This window comes from Mycteria americana, chromosome Z, assembly GCF_035582795.1.
Source record: "Mycteria americana isolate JAX WOST 10 ecotype Jacksonville Zoo and Gardens chromosome Z, USCA_MyAme_1.0, whole genome shotgun sequence".
In the NCBI taxonomy this organism is placed as follows: domain Eukaryota; kingdom Metazoa; phylum Chordata; class Aves; order Ciconiiformes; family Ciconiidae; genus Mycteria; species Mycteria americana.
Window position 1 is genome coordinate 18,753,383 of NC_134396.1, and position 15,988 is coordinate 18,769,370.

Below are 15,988 nucleotides of genomic sequence, written 5' to 3' on the forward strand. Positions count from 1 at the left end.
GAGGGAAGAAGGAAATGAATCCTGCGTTTAAACCTCCCCTGCAGTTGGTCTGAAAATTTGGAAACTCTCATTCTTCTAGTGGTTTTTCAGTGATGTATTGGCCCCATTAAAGTCAGTGGGAGTTTTGCCACGGCTTTTAATGAGGTCAGAAAGAGAATAGTACATTTCAACTGCTTTTTTTTGAAGTTGGAAATAAGTTTTATATTTGTTTCTTTTACAGTGATGCATTCTAGAAACAAATCCACCTGTAATTAGATGGCATTTTCCATAGCATGATAGGAAGAAGACCACTTGCAAGATGGGATGGAATAACCATCTCACTGCCTCAGGAGAACAACAGTCACTGTCAGCATTCTTTTTGTTGTTTATCTATTTATTTTTTACCTGTTAGTGTACATAGAATTTGGGCATTTGGGCACATGAAGGATAGTTTAATTTAAGATTTTACATCTACAAGCTCTGCCTTTGGTAGGAAAAGGCTGAAGTAAATAGGGCATAATTCAAATGACAGGCAAAGAAGTAGGGATTTGATGAGGATACTTCAGTGAGTTTTAACTATTTTGCAAAATATTTTAGCTATATTTCACATCTTACATTGTGCCAACAGGATCAAGACATGATGCATTGTAAGTCTACATTCCTTCTATTACCAGTGAAATGCATCTGTCTATGAACAGAGTATGGCATGTTTTCAACAGCCTGTCACAATAATGCACTCATTAATATGCCTGTGCAGGTTTATAACATTTAAATATTTATGAGATATGCAAATGTTTGCTCTCCTTTAATTCACAAGTGACGACTAATCAAAGCTTTGCTTTCTGTTCTTCAAGTAAAAAGCTCTGCTCTGGAATGTTGTTTTAGTAGGCAATAATTTGATGAAAATATGAAGGTGGATGGAGGGGGGGGGGGATCCTTTGCTTATTCTCTGCTGTTTCTCTGAAGCTGTGCAACCACTTCAGCTTTAAAGCACCTTCTGCTGTTTTGTTATCTGACCCTGAATATTTTTGATGACTTTGAAATGTGTTGCATTTAAAAAACAAAACAAAGACACACTGAAGTATCCAAGTGTCCTTCCCTCTTCTTGGTCCAGGTGCTTCCCGTGGTGAGTATGCACTGCTTACCAGAAACCAGTGCCAGCAGAGCTCCTTGTGGTCTGCAGAGAAAGCTTACTCCAAACCTTTTGGGACAACTTGCCTTTCCTTTAATACTAATCCTTGTCCCTGTTCTCTTGTGACAGGGGAATGTGATGAGCATACCTTTTCTTACATTTGCAAGTCACCTATAAGTGTGTGGGGATAGAAATGCAGAGGTGCACCTTTAGCAAGGTGGGTTGGTGTTCATGGTGGTATCTCCTGAGAAATGCTGCTTGGTGTCTGGTCCACTACTTTGAAGACTGAGTGGAAGTTGGCAGGAGCCTGCCCTCTCTTCCTGGGCAGCAGCTGCTGGAAGAATGCACCTCCTGTGAGGGGACCAAGTAGGAGGAGTAGTTTATTTACTCACATTTATCACTCACCCAGAAAATGAATAATCTCTAATGCTCATCCCACATTGTCTAAGTGTTGTCCCTCCTGCCTTTGTGGTTTGGTGGCTGCCTCGCTCTGCCAGGCAGGGTGAGCTCACAGTTGACTATCTTCCTTGTCCAGCAACACCTAAGGATGGAAGCTACATAAAGTGGGAGCTCATGTCAACCTGGGTCAGGGTCAGCTTGAGGTAATTGAGTCTCAGTGTGTGAGTGTCTTTCTGTTTGTTTTAAAATAGTGAGTCTGCAAACGTCAACATAAATAGGAGCCACTTCTACTCTCATAGTTCAAAGCATTTTCACAGCGTTTAGAACTGCTAAGGAACAAAGTTTCAGAGAAAGCAGAACCCAGGCTTCCAAGATTTGCACATTTTGGGTTATGAGATGCTCAAGCTTGTGGATTGTAAACAAGGTTTAGAAACTTCTCTGGGTAGTTGTGCTTTGGACTGTAGCAAGCTTTAGAAGAAAATGTCTAATTGTGCCTGGATTTATTTTATAAATTGGGACCGTTTCAGCAGTCTGTGTGGCCTTCCATTCAGCTGTTTGTTTAAGCCAAGCCAAAAGCCACTTATCTAAAGATGATTTATTCTCACTCTTGAGCTGACAGAACGAGGCTGGAAAGGGTGAAAGCTGAACTGTAGGGTTTAGTCTGAGCCCCCGTCTTCGGTCAGACCATAAGGGGAGCATGAAGGACTGGCCATAACATTATTCTGGAAGGTACCTGCGGGTCTTTGTACGTTGCTTGTAGGACACCTTTTTAACACAAACAGCCGTGGTATGTGATTGACTCAGATTTGCACTTTGCAGCTGTTCCTTCCTATCTGCCTGGTATGCCAAAGCAAAACCCTGCAGCTCCACATCTCTAAAATCAAAACCCTAATTCAAATATTATAATTTGGATCAGCTTCTTACTTTCTGGTTTTGGTAGTGCAAGCAAAATGGAGGCAAGTGTGTTTCTTTATCTAGTTCAGCAGAATAGAGGTTATTTATTTACTTAGAATCATAGAACCATTTAGGTTGGAAAAGACCTTTAAGATCATCAAGTCCAACCGTTAACCTAGCACTGCCAAGTTCACCACTAAACCATGTCCCTAAGTGCCACGTCTACACGTCTTTTAAATGCCTCCAGGGATGGTGACTCCACCACTTCCCTGGGCAGCCTGTTCCAATGCTTGACAATCCTTTCAGTGAAGAAATTTTTCCTAATATCCAGTCTAAACCTCCCCTGGCACAACTTGAGGCCATATCCTCTGGTCCTGTGGCTTGTTACTTGGGAGAAGAGACCGACCCCCACCTCGCTACACTCTCCTTTCAGGTAGTTGTAGAGAGCAATAAGGTCTCCCCTCAGCCTCCTTTTCTCCAGGCTGAACAACCCCAGTTCCCTCAGCTGCTCCTCATAAGACTTCTGCTCCAGACCCTTCACCACCTACTTAGCATATAGCAATGTTGTGTAGTAAATGGCAACAGCTGAATAGTCTTAGCTTCCCATTCTTAGCATCTCTATGTGAAAGTATAACTTGAGGCAGAGTATCTGGCTGTCAAAAAAATGGTGTCTAAAGAGGAAGTTTTAGTGATATTTTAAGATGGTTTATTATGTTAGATTAAAACGACCAAAAGATTTTTGCATTCAAGAACTCAGTTTTTTTTCTTTGTGGATGCTGTGAGGATCTGATGTTCTCACTGACATCTTTTCACTGTGTTAGACTTCACTTAATGCAGAGCCTGACCATGAGCATGGTTCAGGGAGCAGAGTAAATGAGGCTGAAGGTGTAGTTTCTACCCATCCAAGAGCTGTGCTGTGCAGCCAAGGAACAGTGGGTGGTGGGGTGGGGTGGGATGGCGCTGCTGAGACCCTCACGCTGGGGAGCTGCCATGGCGTGCGGCTCACATGGGTGCTTGCTGGGGGGGGGGGGGGGCTGTTTCCCTCCTGGGGCACCCCCTTGCCCGCTGCGGATGGCCTCCTTCCACGCCTGTACAACTGAATGCAATAGTAAAAATAGGGGGAGGCCCAGAAGACTAAGGGGCGAGCCTACTTCTTGTAGTCTGCTTCCTCAGTGAGAATTATTTTGAACAAGTTAATACCAAAGGGGTTAAAGAACTGTTGTATATTTTGAATTTGGGCTGTCAAAGCAAGTATTTGGACAGTTGGTCAGAAGTGGATATTGAGTGGCGTGCTGTAAAGAACATACAGTTCTGTCATGGAAAAAACTTGTCAAGGGATGGGAAACTGAGAGGAGGAATAAACAGCCAGTTTTCAGCCTTGCAAGGGCCTAGCTTGAGTTTCGGTTGAGCAAAAATGGAAGAAAAGGGGTAAGAAGAGTGCTGGAGGGAAGCTTCATGAAGCGCAGTTGTTTAGCACAGGCTGTATCTGGAAAGGCTTTGATGCGTGGCACAAACATGCTGTTGGAGCCGTGTGAGAATTGGTTAGGTTCATTTGGAAACTCAAGGTGGGGTGTGTTGGAAGGAAAAGGTTAACTACACAAGTGTGACTGAACTGTAACTTACCTCCATTACTTTATCTGCAACCTCTCCTTGCTAAGTCTCACGAAGAAGAAATGCCCCTGCCCCTCCTCTGGTCTACAGGCCATCCTACTTTATATGTTTATGTCTGTCTGCTCACGAAAGGGAGTTGTAGGAGAGTGGCCCCTGCCCCTCGTCTCATCTCTCCATCCTACTTCGTATGTTTCTGTCTGTCTGCTCACAAAAAGGAGTTGTAGGTGAATGGCGCTCCCATTTGAGGGCATCACTAGTGCAAGAATAAATTTATGCAGAAGTTCTCCCATGAACAAGGGTACGTTGCTCTGGAGATACATTTTGTACCAGAAGAAAGTACTCATTACCTGGGAAAAGCCAAATTGTGAAGGTTTCACTGGAAAGCAAAGTATATTCTGTTGAACTGTAGTTATCTATTACATTTACTAACCTTTAGGTGCTGTGAAGTTTCCCTGTGTTGCAAAACAGGGAAGTATATGTTCAGTGAAGTCCTGAGATTTGACATGACCTCCATATCATCTTTAGACAGGCTATTTTGCTTATGCAGTGACTTTTCTGGAGATCCTGTGTTTTAAACTGTTACTTCAATTTATTCTTGCACTTGCATTTCAAATGGAAAAGAACCCCATGGATTCATATTTTCTTCTGATTCTCATATAGCATCCCACATTTGTTATCAGTGCCATGTTTTTATGGCTGCCCGTGTTCATCTGGAATTTCCACCTACTTAAGTAAATATGAACTTTGTTCTCATCTGTGTTCAATAAACAGTATTTTATATTCAGCAGTAACAGCTATTATGGGCGTTCAACTCTTATGTCCCTTGCACCTCAATTAAAATCCTGGAATTACAAAGACAAGGAGTTCACACGGGTGCGGTGCTTGCACAGAAATACAGATTCTAGAGCTTTTTGGAACTTCTCTTAAAAAATAAGACATTTTCTATTAAATTGTCTTTAATCATGCAGATGACATCAGAAGAGTGTAGGTTTGTAGTGGACATTTCCTACGTTCCAGTTGTTATTTAAAGTGGAAATACTGAGAGAATTAACTTTTTTTTGGCAGGCTGACACTTCAGCTCTCTGTTATTACAAAGGGTGTATTCAAGTCATCAGTATATCAGGTTGCTTGAAAACTTCATGCTTTCCCCCCAAAATGGAAGATTAGCTGAACTGTTATCTCAGTATGGCTAAAAGCACAACTAAATATGTTTTGCCTTTTTTTAAGGCAATGCCATACCATCGAACTATGGGAGACAAAATGAGTTGTTGGCACAGCAGCTTAAGTCTGTGTATCTGCTAGTACCAGAGGAGTCTGCAGATCTAGATGAGAGAGTAATGTGGATAAAATCTTGCAGATGATTCACTACAACTAGTATAGGAGGGAGTAGAAATTGCTGATTATGTGTTGAAGTTGTGGGTGTGTGTTTCGTTTTGCATTCAGTGGGACTAGGATTCAACCACTGGGCTCAAAACTCGTAAGAAATTAAATACCAACCCCATGAGAAAGCTGAAAAAAGTTGGGGATGTCTGATTTTCTGGCATCTGCTGACCCCTTTGTGTTTGGCAGCAGTGCAGCAGTGAGGTTCAGATCTGTTTCTCGACTCTCTTGCCTCCAGTTTAATGTTGGTATTTTGTTTTTTGTGAGGAAAAGTTGGAAGTGCTATGTTCTCATCATGGAGGGGGTAATGTGAGGGCATTTCCTGCTCCCCTCCTTGCTTTCAAGCAACACAGTTTCAGTTCAAGCACAGAGGCGTGTGCGATGACCCATTTGTTATTTTAAGGCCAATATTTGGATATAAGCTGGAAGTACAGTGATCTCTGATTGCCTCTTGTACTAAGATAAGTGTAACTCTGGGAATGTCATCAGCTACTGTTGAAAGGCAGAATGAAGGCTTGGGGAAAGCTCTGGGGAACATTTTGCTGCAGTCCCAGTGTGCACAGGACTGTGGAAGGGGGGAATTGAGGGGAGTCAGGAAGCTCAAGGCTGAGTGGCAACCCCTCTCACCAGGGCTCTTGGCCACTTGGCAGCGACTGGGGCGTTTTTCCGCAGATTCCTGTTTACAGTGGCGTAAGTCACCAGAGGCTGCTGGTGTTGGCATCAGTTCAAGGTGAGGTGTGTGACATACCTGCAGGCAGATTGCTTTTCTGAAACACTGGATGCACAGCAAAGCTGGATACACAAGCCAGGGAAGACACCACTTCTGCAAAACTCAGGCTTCAAAGGGATGGGCTGTGTCACCACATCGCAGGGCAGGGTGTCCCCAGCTGCAATCCTGTTTGCCTCCTCTCGAGGCTGGGGTTGGCTCAGCTGCAGTCAGCAGAAGCCCCAAAGGTTGGAACAAGGTTCCTTTGTTGCCCCGTGCACCCAGCCTGCCCAGGGCACATGGAGCTGTGCCCGGCTTCCTTCCCGAAGGCGCGCCATGCTGCCTCCCCAAACTGAAGGCAGGAGCTGCACGTCTGTGAAACTGCTTAAACATGTACGAACATTTTGCTGGGTAACTGCCAGCAACCTTGGTAATTTCGACCAGAGGAAGATGATGGGGGCGTGGTGGTAGGAGTGGGTGGGACTGCTGGGTGTTACTGAGACCTTTGCTTGCAAAGTGCTTGACAAACACCCGCAATGGGATGGGGCAGAGCAGATACCATAAGTAAGGCCGGGCAGCGGGAGATTAATCACTCCCCTGGGACAAACCCGGGAGGTTTCCAGCAGGCTCTGTTTGACGGGCCCTTGTTAGAGCTTTTGCATGTTGATGTGGATCTGCGCAAGATCTTGGCTCGTTGTGGGGGTGGAAACGAAGACTTTTTTCTCACTGCTGATGTGTTGTCTCTTTTTTCTTGTAGGTGTGTGATGTCAAACAGTGGGCAGTCCTTGCGGCCTCCCCCGCCAGCCTGCAGCGTCATGTGCCAGTATGAATATTAAGAAAGAAAAGCGTACTTCAGAGCTCAGCATCCCAGAAAGAAAAAAGGAGGAACTAAACAGAGAGAACAAATGACTACACTGCTTGCAAAACTTGGGGCTGTTCACTTTTTCTCCTGAGAAATTTAGTCTTGGCCTTTGTGAGAGAGCTGAAAGAGCAGGCAGAGCAGCCACAGTGATTTTCTTAGGGTTCTTTTTTTCTTTCTTAATTTAATTTTTCCCCCCTTGTGCCTGGATTTTAAGACTGTAAGCTGCACTGATCACAAGCACTGGACATCAATATGTGTCATGTCATTGTAACGTGTCGGTCGATGCTCTGGACTCTCCTGAGTATTGTGGTGGCTTTTGCAGAGCTCATCGCTTTCATGAGTGCAGACTGGCTGATTGGCAAAGCAAAGCCTTCAAGCTCCGAGGATGTGGACAACAGAACAGGGGGGTCGCAGGAGCCTTACCATCCAACGCTGGGCATCTATGGGCGCTGCACCAGAATCTCCCACATGCAGCTTTCTAGACGAGATACGCTTTGTGGTCCTTACGCCGAAAACTTCAATGAGATTGCCAGTGGGTTCTGGCAGGCAACCGCTATTTTCCTAGCCGTGGGAATCATGATTCTCTGTGCCGTGGCATTAGTGTCTGTCTTTACTATGTGTGTGCAGAGTATTATGAAGAAAAGCATTTTTAATGTCTGTGGACTGCTACAAGGGATTGCAGGTACGTGTACTTTGAGAGCAACTAAAGATTTTAATTTTGGGGCCCTTCAGCTGCAGAAGTATAGTGATTTTGTCCTGTCTACAGACTGGCTGCATTAGGCAGACCCAAAGCTGTTCTATATGCTGGTGTTTATTCAAACACAACTGAAATTTACAGCTACACAGCATGTAATACATAGACATTGGCAGCAGAATTGCAGCCTGATGTGTGCCAAAATGAACTGACCAGTGTTGCTTTTGTTTGCTGTTCAGTTTTCTCCCTCTGTATGAATTTCTTCCAGTAACAAAAATTTCTCTCCTTTGTTACCAGCAGAGAGCAAAGTTAATACTCACGTTAAGGCAGTCTATCTCCCTCTAGCTGCTTTAGTAATTTTTCCATGGACTGAAGGCAGTTCTCTCAGTGTCTCAGAGGCTTAATGACTGTGGTGAGAGCAAATACCACCTCTGGGATAAGAACAGCCTGCAGTCACACAAGCAGTTCTCCAGCATGTCACGCTAAGCAGTCTCCTTCAAGGCTGTGACAAGCAATACCTTACGATAAACCCTTCCTTTAGCCAGTTTATTGTTCAGCTGCAGTTACACAGCCCAGTGAGCTTACCTTTTCACTGTCCAAGTATCTGCTGTGCTTTGCCTGAAAAGATAAATTGGTTCTAGAGATTTGGTGTTTCTGCTTAAACCCATGGACTTTACAGAGATTAAATGACTGTTACTAAATCGACACTGGACAGCCCTAGTTAGAGAAGTATTTGGCTTTCTGTACTCGCCAATAAGCCGTGGGGAGAACCTGTCCCATATGCAGGTTTTCATCTTTTGTGCTGCAATGCGTGTGGTCATCTGGAGGAGGAGAGTGGCCTTCTGCCCTACCTCTGGCAGCCCTCAGAGACCTGTGAGGAGGGAGGGAATGAGCAGGACCACCTCCTCTTTCCCTCTTGGTGGTGCTCTTAAGCAGATGTTTTCAATTCATAAAATGCGTTTGTTACAACAAAAATTAGGAGTTTTAACTTGTTTGCTCGAAATGTGAATCTGGCTTCTCCCCTCCTCACCTCCGCTGAGGTGGACAAACATGTCTGTGGTGGCTGTACTTAGACAGGAGGTGTAATGATAGGTGTTCAAACCTTTATGAAGCTGGTTGGTTCCATTTGCTTAGTTGAGACCTAAATTAATCTTATTCTAAACACACATGGGCAAATAGGCAAAAACTGAATTTGCTGCCTGCTGCAGCTCTCCAGAGCCAGCAGTATGGGCCAGGGACCAGCTGATGCTGGCTCCTGAAGCCCTAGCACAGTGGTTCTCACCGTCCTCCACTTCATGTATCTTTGGTACAAAAGTGTACTGCTTATTCCATGTCACCCACAATATAAGGTTTGTGCTTCTGGGGCAGAATTAGATCCCTAAGTTGGCTCAAGATGCTTCTGTTCACATGATGGCATACAATTAGCAGATGAATGTCCTTTAGATAAAAATTACAGGTTTTGCTGTAGTCACTCCTGCTTTACAGAATTTGCCAGAACCAGTGCAACAGGGAGGCAGCTCTGCAGTCCAGATTAAGCCAGAGGAAGGTTTTAGCTCCTTGCTTTCTTACCCGCTACTTCAGAAATAATCCATGAAACCTGTTTTTCAGGAGATGACATTACTTCTTTTCTGTTGGAGGGTTATTTGTATGGGAGAGATTGGTTAGCAGCATAAGTAGATGTTTGGCATGTCAGACTTGGGTCTGTTGAAAAGATAACTTTACTTACAACTCTGATAACATCTCAAAATACCTAGTCTAACATCAAGATTATCAGGAAGTAGGTTCTTGTATCTTTCAATACTGTTCTGGAGACCATGTATTTGTGAGAAAATACGTGCAAAGACAGTTTTAGGTTTTCTTATCAAATCCAGCTGTACCTGTAATAGGACTTGCAGCCTCAAGAATTGAACAATACGGTCGACAAAGCATTTCTTCTGTGTTAGGGGATAGATCAGTCCCTTTTGAGCTGTACTTCCTTTCTTATAACTCAGATAAATGACACAGCATGAAACCGGGTAATAGAAAGGTCACGTTACTGAAACTGTTGCTATGAGAAGTACGCCTGCCAGTATTTGCAGCCAGGCGTCTTGTGGCTAGCAACTCGTTTTCTCAAGATTAGTTTTATTGGGACCACTGCTACTTTTGTGCCAGTAGCATTACAGCATCTGCTTACTTAGTTGAAATTATTTTTCTTATGACTTATCACAACTGTTAATTGCAACTTTCTCAGTTCCTACATTTTGGAAAATGCTTAAGCAAGTTGTTCAAGAAGGACAGTTGTCAGCATGGTTAATCCATACAGGGATTATGATAGCTAGACTAATGCCCTGACCAGAGAACAAGCTACAACCCTGCCTTAATTGTCTTAAGTGTAAGATCATTGTTTCAAATGTAAACAATTATGGTTTTAATAAGCGTAGGAGAATAATTCACAAAATCATTTTATCAGCCTGTATCAGTCCAATATTTGCAAGTATGTCAAACATGTCATTTTCAAAGATGAGATGCACCCATGGTAGAGTCATCTACCGGAACTCAAGATCTTGCAGACTTAATCTCATTTAAAATCTCTATATCTTTGCAGTGGAGATTTAATATAATTCAAAACATACAACAAATTAATTTATTCCCGGAATTCATCTTGAAAAAGCAATAACAGACCCCGGGTATATCTTTTCTGTCTAGCAACATTAGTTGTGACCTGGATGATGCCTACGGTGAAATTACAAAACAGAAAGCAACTTCTGTTATGGCCCTTGGACAGATGTGCAAACTCTAATTTAGGTCAACAGGAAAGAGCCATAAACATATCTGGTCTATAGGGGGTTTTTTTGTGGCAGAAAATTAGAAATACAAAGCCGTAAAGGAATAAAATATGGCTCTTGTTTAAACTCCTGTAATTCCTTTTGTTATAGAGCAAGACCTTCTACCACTTATTTTCAGACTGCAGTGCCTTTCATTCTGGAGCTGTAGAAACAATAATCAGTGGCCCTGGTTTTGGAGATGTTTGAGGATCGTTTCATCTGGAAAAGCATCCTTTCTGTGCAACAGAGAGTGCAAAGAATGGAGCTGTGTAATTAAATAGATAATTACTACCCAGCAGCAAGAAGACCAGGCAGACATTTGAATGTCTTTTTTGGGAAAGTATTCTATTTTTACAGTCTGTGAATTACTTGAAATACAGAGGCTAGAAGAGGCAGCATGTTATTTTCTGGTAGCTGATAAGAACCAATTCAAAGTAAATTTTCGCAGTAATCATCTAGTTATAGGAAGTAAATAATTGGTGATCCCCTATTGACATATCTTGGTAAGGATATAGGATAGTTATGTATGTGTTTACAAGCCTTATTTGGGCTTGGGTACTTCACTTTGGGCTTGAGTACTTCACTTCGGTGCTAAGTAATAGAATCTAAACATAACCTGGCCTCAAAGGAGGGTGGCGGGGAACTTAGGACAGAGCCCAAAACAGGTTCGGCTTCCACCTCTGACACAGTTTCCTTTATGAAGTTCATCATCAACAACTTCTCTTGGCTTTTTTTTTTAACCTCTAAGGGCACAGCTGGGCAGAGCTGGCCCCTGGCGTCGTGGCTGGGCGGACACGGCCCCTTCCCCACAGCCGGCGGCTGCCTGACTTGCGGGTGAGCCGCAACCCGCCAGCGGCACCCTGACCGCGTGCCAGGAGGCAGAAGCTAAATGAGCAGCACGTACATTATCGCAACCGCAGAACTTGGGCAGGCCCCTGTGTTTCCTTGCGGGGAGCTACGCCATCATGTGCCTGAGAAGGCTTTGGGGAGAGCAGAGGGGAGAGTGCGCTGGTGTGTCAGGAAGGTGGCTTGATTTGGGAGTTCAGTTTCTGTTATTCCTGCTTTGCCATGCTGGAGGGGGGCTGCATTGCCAGGCAGGTTTACCAAAAGGGTATAAAATAGCTCCTCTTCTCTAAAGTCTTTACAGAGTGCTGATGGCCTCATCTGGGAGGCCTCTTATGGGTCACCCCCTTCTCACTGCTTTCTCTGTTCATGGTCCACTGTCTCCTAGCTCAAATGGGGCTTGACTAAATGGGTTTCTGACAGAAGCATGAAAAAAAAAAGGCACGTAAAAATTGGTTGCATCAGTCAGGAGACCAGCTGCGTCCCAGCCATGCGCCGAGGGGTGTCGCTGGTTTGGTCAGGTGAATGCATGGATGCATTTTGCCATCATGTGGCTTAGCAGGCAGGGCCACTGGCCGTTATGCCTTTAACAGATATACGTCCAGTCACACAAAGCAGAGGTTTGTGTCTTCAAAGGCCGCTGCAGGTGGGCTGGGAGCATTAGGTTTCCCCAGCCACTTTGTCAGAGTCTTGCCTGCTTGGGCCCAGATGCTGCAGGTCTGGGCTTCCCTCCCTCACCCCAGCAGTTTCTCCTCCAGTATTGCTGGGGGATGACTCTGCTTCTTCCTTTCCAGGGTCCTACTTTAGTATTCTCCTCTCATCACCCAGCACTGAGGTTTCCTTAACATTTTGCCCTACTTTATTCCTGCCAAAAATGTCCTCTTGTACCCCTGCTTTGTTCTGAGAGGCTGTTTTTTCCCCTGTCTCTTGTCCTGCTCAGTCCCAAGCAGTGAAGTCTCTTCCATGGTACTTTCTCTTTTCAGGTATCTCACAAGGTCTCCTGCATTCATTCTTCTGTCCTTTCCATGATATTTTATTTTTTCCCCTTTATTACTGTTCATGTCTTCTCCTGTTGCCTGCTGTGGTATCTTGGGGGGTTCCTCCATCAGAAACTACTGCAGTACCTGGGCAATAGTTCAGTTCCAGGAGTGCAGCTTAACCTCAAATGCAAATAAACTTCTCTACAATTTTCTAAAATGAAGAGGTGAAACCTAGTTTGAAGCCAGCTGTGTCTGTAACAGTCTGTCTATGCTGCTGGGAGAGTTTGTTTTATGTCTCTTGCACTAAGAAATAGCTCAGCGTGTTGTACTTACTGGTCATCATTTCCATTTGGGAGGCTGGGTGATCAGGAAGATGGCCTGAGCAGAGTGTGACGGGAACCATCTGAAGGTGAAGATCATCTGGAGCTGCTTGTGGGGGTGTATGAAGTAGGATCCGGCTGTGCAGGGTGGGCTTGTGGTGTGTGTGGCCGTGCGGCTGCATGCTCCTGGCTGCTGGAAGGTAAGGAGGCCACTGGGAGTTGCAGAGCTGGAAGCTGAAGAGGAAGCGGGAGGTCAGCCAGGACTTTTCCTGGGGAAGGGAGAAAACACAGAAGGAGAAGCAAGCTGCTGTGGAGGGGGCATGAGGCTGCTAGAGCTCTTTGGTGCTCAGAGCAAGACATGAAAGGTTACAATAGTTGCAGAGTAGTTCAGGATATTCGGTTGTAGGCAGCAGCATGCTCTAAAAAAGCATTATTTTGTCTGAGAAAGGGCCAAGCTGGTGAGCAGGGAAGAAAGCACCTTGTGAGCTCACATTGCTGCCTGCGGGCAATGGAAGCTGTTGCTCAGCCAGGGAGCCCAGGCAGTAGGAGAGCAGAGCGAGAGTGGTTTTGCCCTCGAAGGCAAGGAAGCTTCTTGTTTGTCTTTGTAAAATGCAGAGCATGCATTTTTCAAAAAGCATATTTCCTCTTGGATTCAGCTCAGAGTTTTTCTTTTCTGATGCCAGAATTCTGAATTCTTGGGGTGGGAAGAAAGAAAAAAAGGGGGGAGGGATTTCTAATGGAAATCCTGACAGTCTGAACTGCTTTTGCTGTCTGCGGTATAGTGCTTCCTGTAACCTATATGGCCAAATGCCAGCACGACATCTAATACACACTTGGCTGCTGAAAGTTCAAGTGAAGGGGACTGCTGTGTTGGAATATGCCAGGGAAGGAAAATTGAATTCAAGTGCTAAATTGCTATTGAGCCTGAGGGATAGTATTAGTAACTTCAAAGAAATAAAGTGAAGATTTCAGTGTTTTGTTAGATTTGGTGGTCGGCTCATGTCCTGCACTACCAAGGTGGGCACGTGGGAACCAGTAGACACCCAGCAGATTGTAAATAGAATAGAAAAATAAACAAAAAATTCAGGTTTTCAGTGATCAAGTTTGGCAGCTGATTTTCTTGGCAAGCATAAATTCCTTCCATCAAATGGTGCTCCGTATGAGACTCTCACACTACCCACTGAGAAATGCTTTACTGTGGCACATGTGCACACCATGGTTCCTTACCTCTGCTGGCATAGGTGAGCTGCCGAGAACTTCTTTACACCCCCGCCCTGGTGATGTGGGGTAAGAGCATGCTGGCTGCCCCCGAGAAGCCAGGGGGATAGCGGGAGGGTAGCAGGGCTCCCTTTCCATCAGATTTTTGCTTCAAGGCCTCAGAGCCAAGACTGATGCTGCTGTTTGTATATAGGATGCAAACACCAGGAGAATATTTAAACTCAACAAATGTTGTGTTTTCACTTAAATGCCAAGAAAAAAGATGAAAGCAGCTCTTTCAAGACAGGGCTAACTTATGCTTAGCTCCTGTCTTCGGTGTGCGTGGTGTGGTGGTGAGGGAAATCGGTGGGTTTGAGTTTTGCTTCCTTCCCCAGTGCAGATGACCTGCACTCTGCTGCTGTACAACCCATGAAGCCACCCGAAACTCTCCCCTTCCTGCATCCCCCTTCGCCTTTTCCTTCTCACTGAGCCTTAGTGTCTCTGCAGCTCCTCCCCCCCACACCTCCGAGGTCTTGTTTGTGCTGCAGAATCAGTACTGAGGAAATGTAATGCCATGAAAAAGATGGCCTGCAGCCCTTTTACCTCTTTGCTTAAGCCAAGGCAGGTTGTTGCTTCAGCCTCCCTTATAGAGCTGTGGTCAGGAGGTGGTGGTTTTCATTCCCTTTCTGCTGATTCAGCATAAGCGATTGATGGTGGGAGGGCATGGCGCTCACTGGTCAAACAGCAGTGGAAAAGGTTATGGTGAGTGGTGTAAAACATACTGGGTCTTCTCCTCTGCTTCTTTCATGGACGGAATAATTGACATGGCCTGATAATTCCTCCCTGACTCAGGAACCTCCAGAATTTACCATCCACAATTGAGTTTCTCATTTAGCAGCTTCAAGCCTTTTATTGGGCTGTCCTAGATTAAAAACACTAAATGCTTCATTGGCTTTTAAGGTAAAATGTGAGAGGTGACCAGCCCTCATGGCTGTGGCTGAGCAGTGGCCCTACAAGTGCAGAGGTCTTTGGTTACCTCTGCATTGCTGAAAACTTGTAAACATTTGGCTTTTCCCCTGTAAGGTGCTTTATCTTGACTTAATTGCAGGGTTAGCATCCACCGCATGGGAGCCCCGTAGTGTGGTGACACGACTCCACATGGCTGATGGCCAGCAAAGAGGTAGCGGTGTCATTTCAGGGCTTGGGACTGATCTTACTTTGAGTTTCCACATCTCCTTCCCTCCAAACTAATGGGGACTCTCACCACATATATAAAAATATATAAAAGCTAAGGGTGAATTTGCCCTCCCTTCTCCTAAAAACAGGGATCTGCAGGCTCACACTTTGTTACAGAGAAGTCCAAGCAGCTGGATCACACCAGTATCAAAAAAACCAAACCCTGAATCCCCCATATGAAGCAATATGACTTATTTTTTGCTTTTTCTGTGGGTAGCAAAATATACTTAATAGTTGAGTCTCCCACCAGTAGCCCCGTGCAGTGTATTCCTGTCCCTGTTTCCACACCCCAACATCAGTAATGCCATCAGAAGTTTACATGTGTTTGCACAGGTTTGGTTATGAATGAGCATCTTTGGTTTGCTGAATAAATGGGAAAAGACCCGTGAGCAAATGGTATAGTTAATTTACTGTTGAAAAGAGTAGGGATCTTATCCTCTTCCTCAGCTTGGGGAAGGCTGTGGTTAAGGAACTGCCTTTTTTTCTGGTAACTGCTTACCCTTATATGACCCTGAGAGAATTTTAAAGGGAAAAAAGTATCTGTGCAGGTTTTGAGCCATCATCTGGTTATAGTTTAAACAATTCATTCTCCTGCCTCAGCTTAGGGTATCCCAGGTACATTGAAATTTGTATACGGCTGCAGTCCCCTGCAGTGACTGCAGGTATGGAGGTATGGACCTTGCCTCAGTGCATTGCCCACTGGCAATCCCCCCCCCAAGAGCTTCCAACTTATCCCAAATCCCCTCTGCTTTGGCGAATCTGCATTGAGTGTGGTGTCCAGGTAGACTTTTTTTAAGCATTGATCTTGTTCATGTTATGAATTTTTCTTTTGTTTCTTGTGCAGCGTTTCCAAGTGGGCCAGAGACCATCTCCAAGGCACCAGGGGTTGCAGAGCCTCCCCTTTCTTTTTGGGCAAAGACCTTCTTGCCTCTGGTCAGCTGCTTACGTTTG

At 44.8% G+C, this 15,988-nt stretch overlaps 1 protein-coding gene across 10 annotated transcripts in view; it reads left to right on the forward strand.

The window, feature by feature from the left end:
• LHFPL2 (LHFPL tetraspan subfamily member 2) overlaps positions 1-15,988 on the forward strand; it is a 124,106-nt gene that overhangs the window by 100,494 nt on the left and 7,624 nt on the right. For 8 of the 10 annotated variants that reach the window (XM_075526424.1, XM_075526425.1, XM_075526429.1 and 5 more), the window contains one exon: positions 6,859-7,645. In XM_075526424.1, the coding sequence (XP_075382539.1) occupies positions 7,216-7,645 (430 nt within the window). In that variant the 5' untranslated portion in view covers positions 6,859-7,215. Of the gene's footprint in view, positions 1-1,240; positions 1,329-1,443; positions 1,465-6,858; positions 7,646-15,988 lie in introns of those variants that run through there. The other 2 variants (XM_075526432.1, XM_075526433.1) reach the window with 2 other exon arrangements.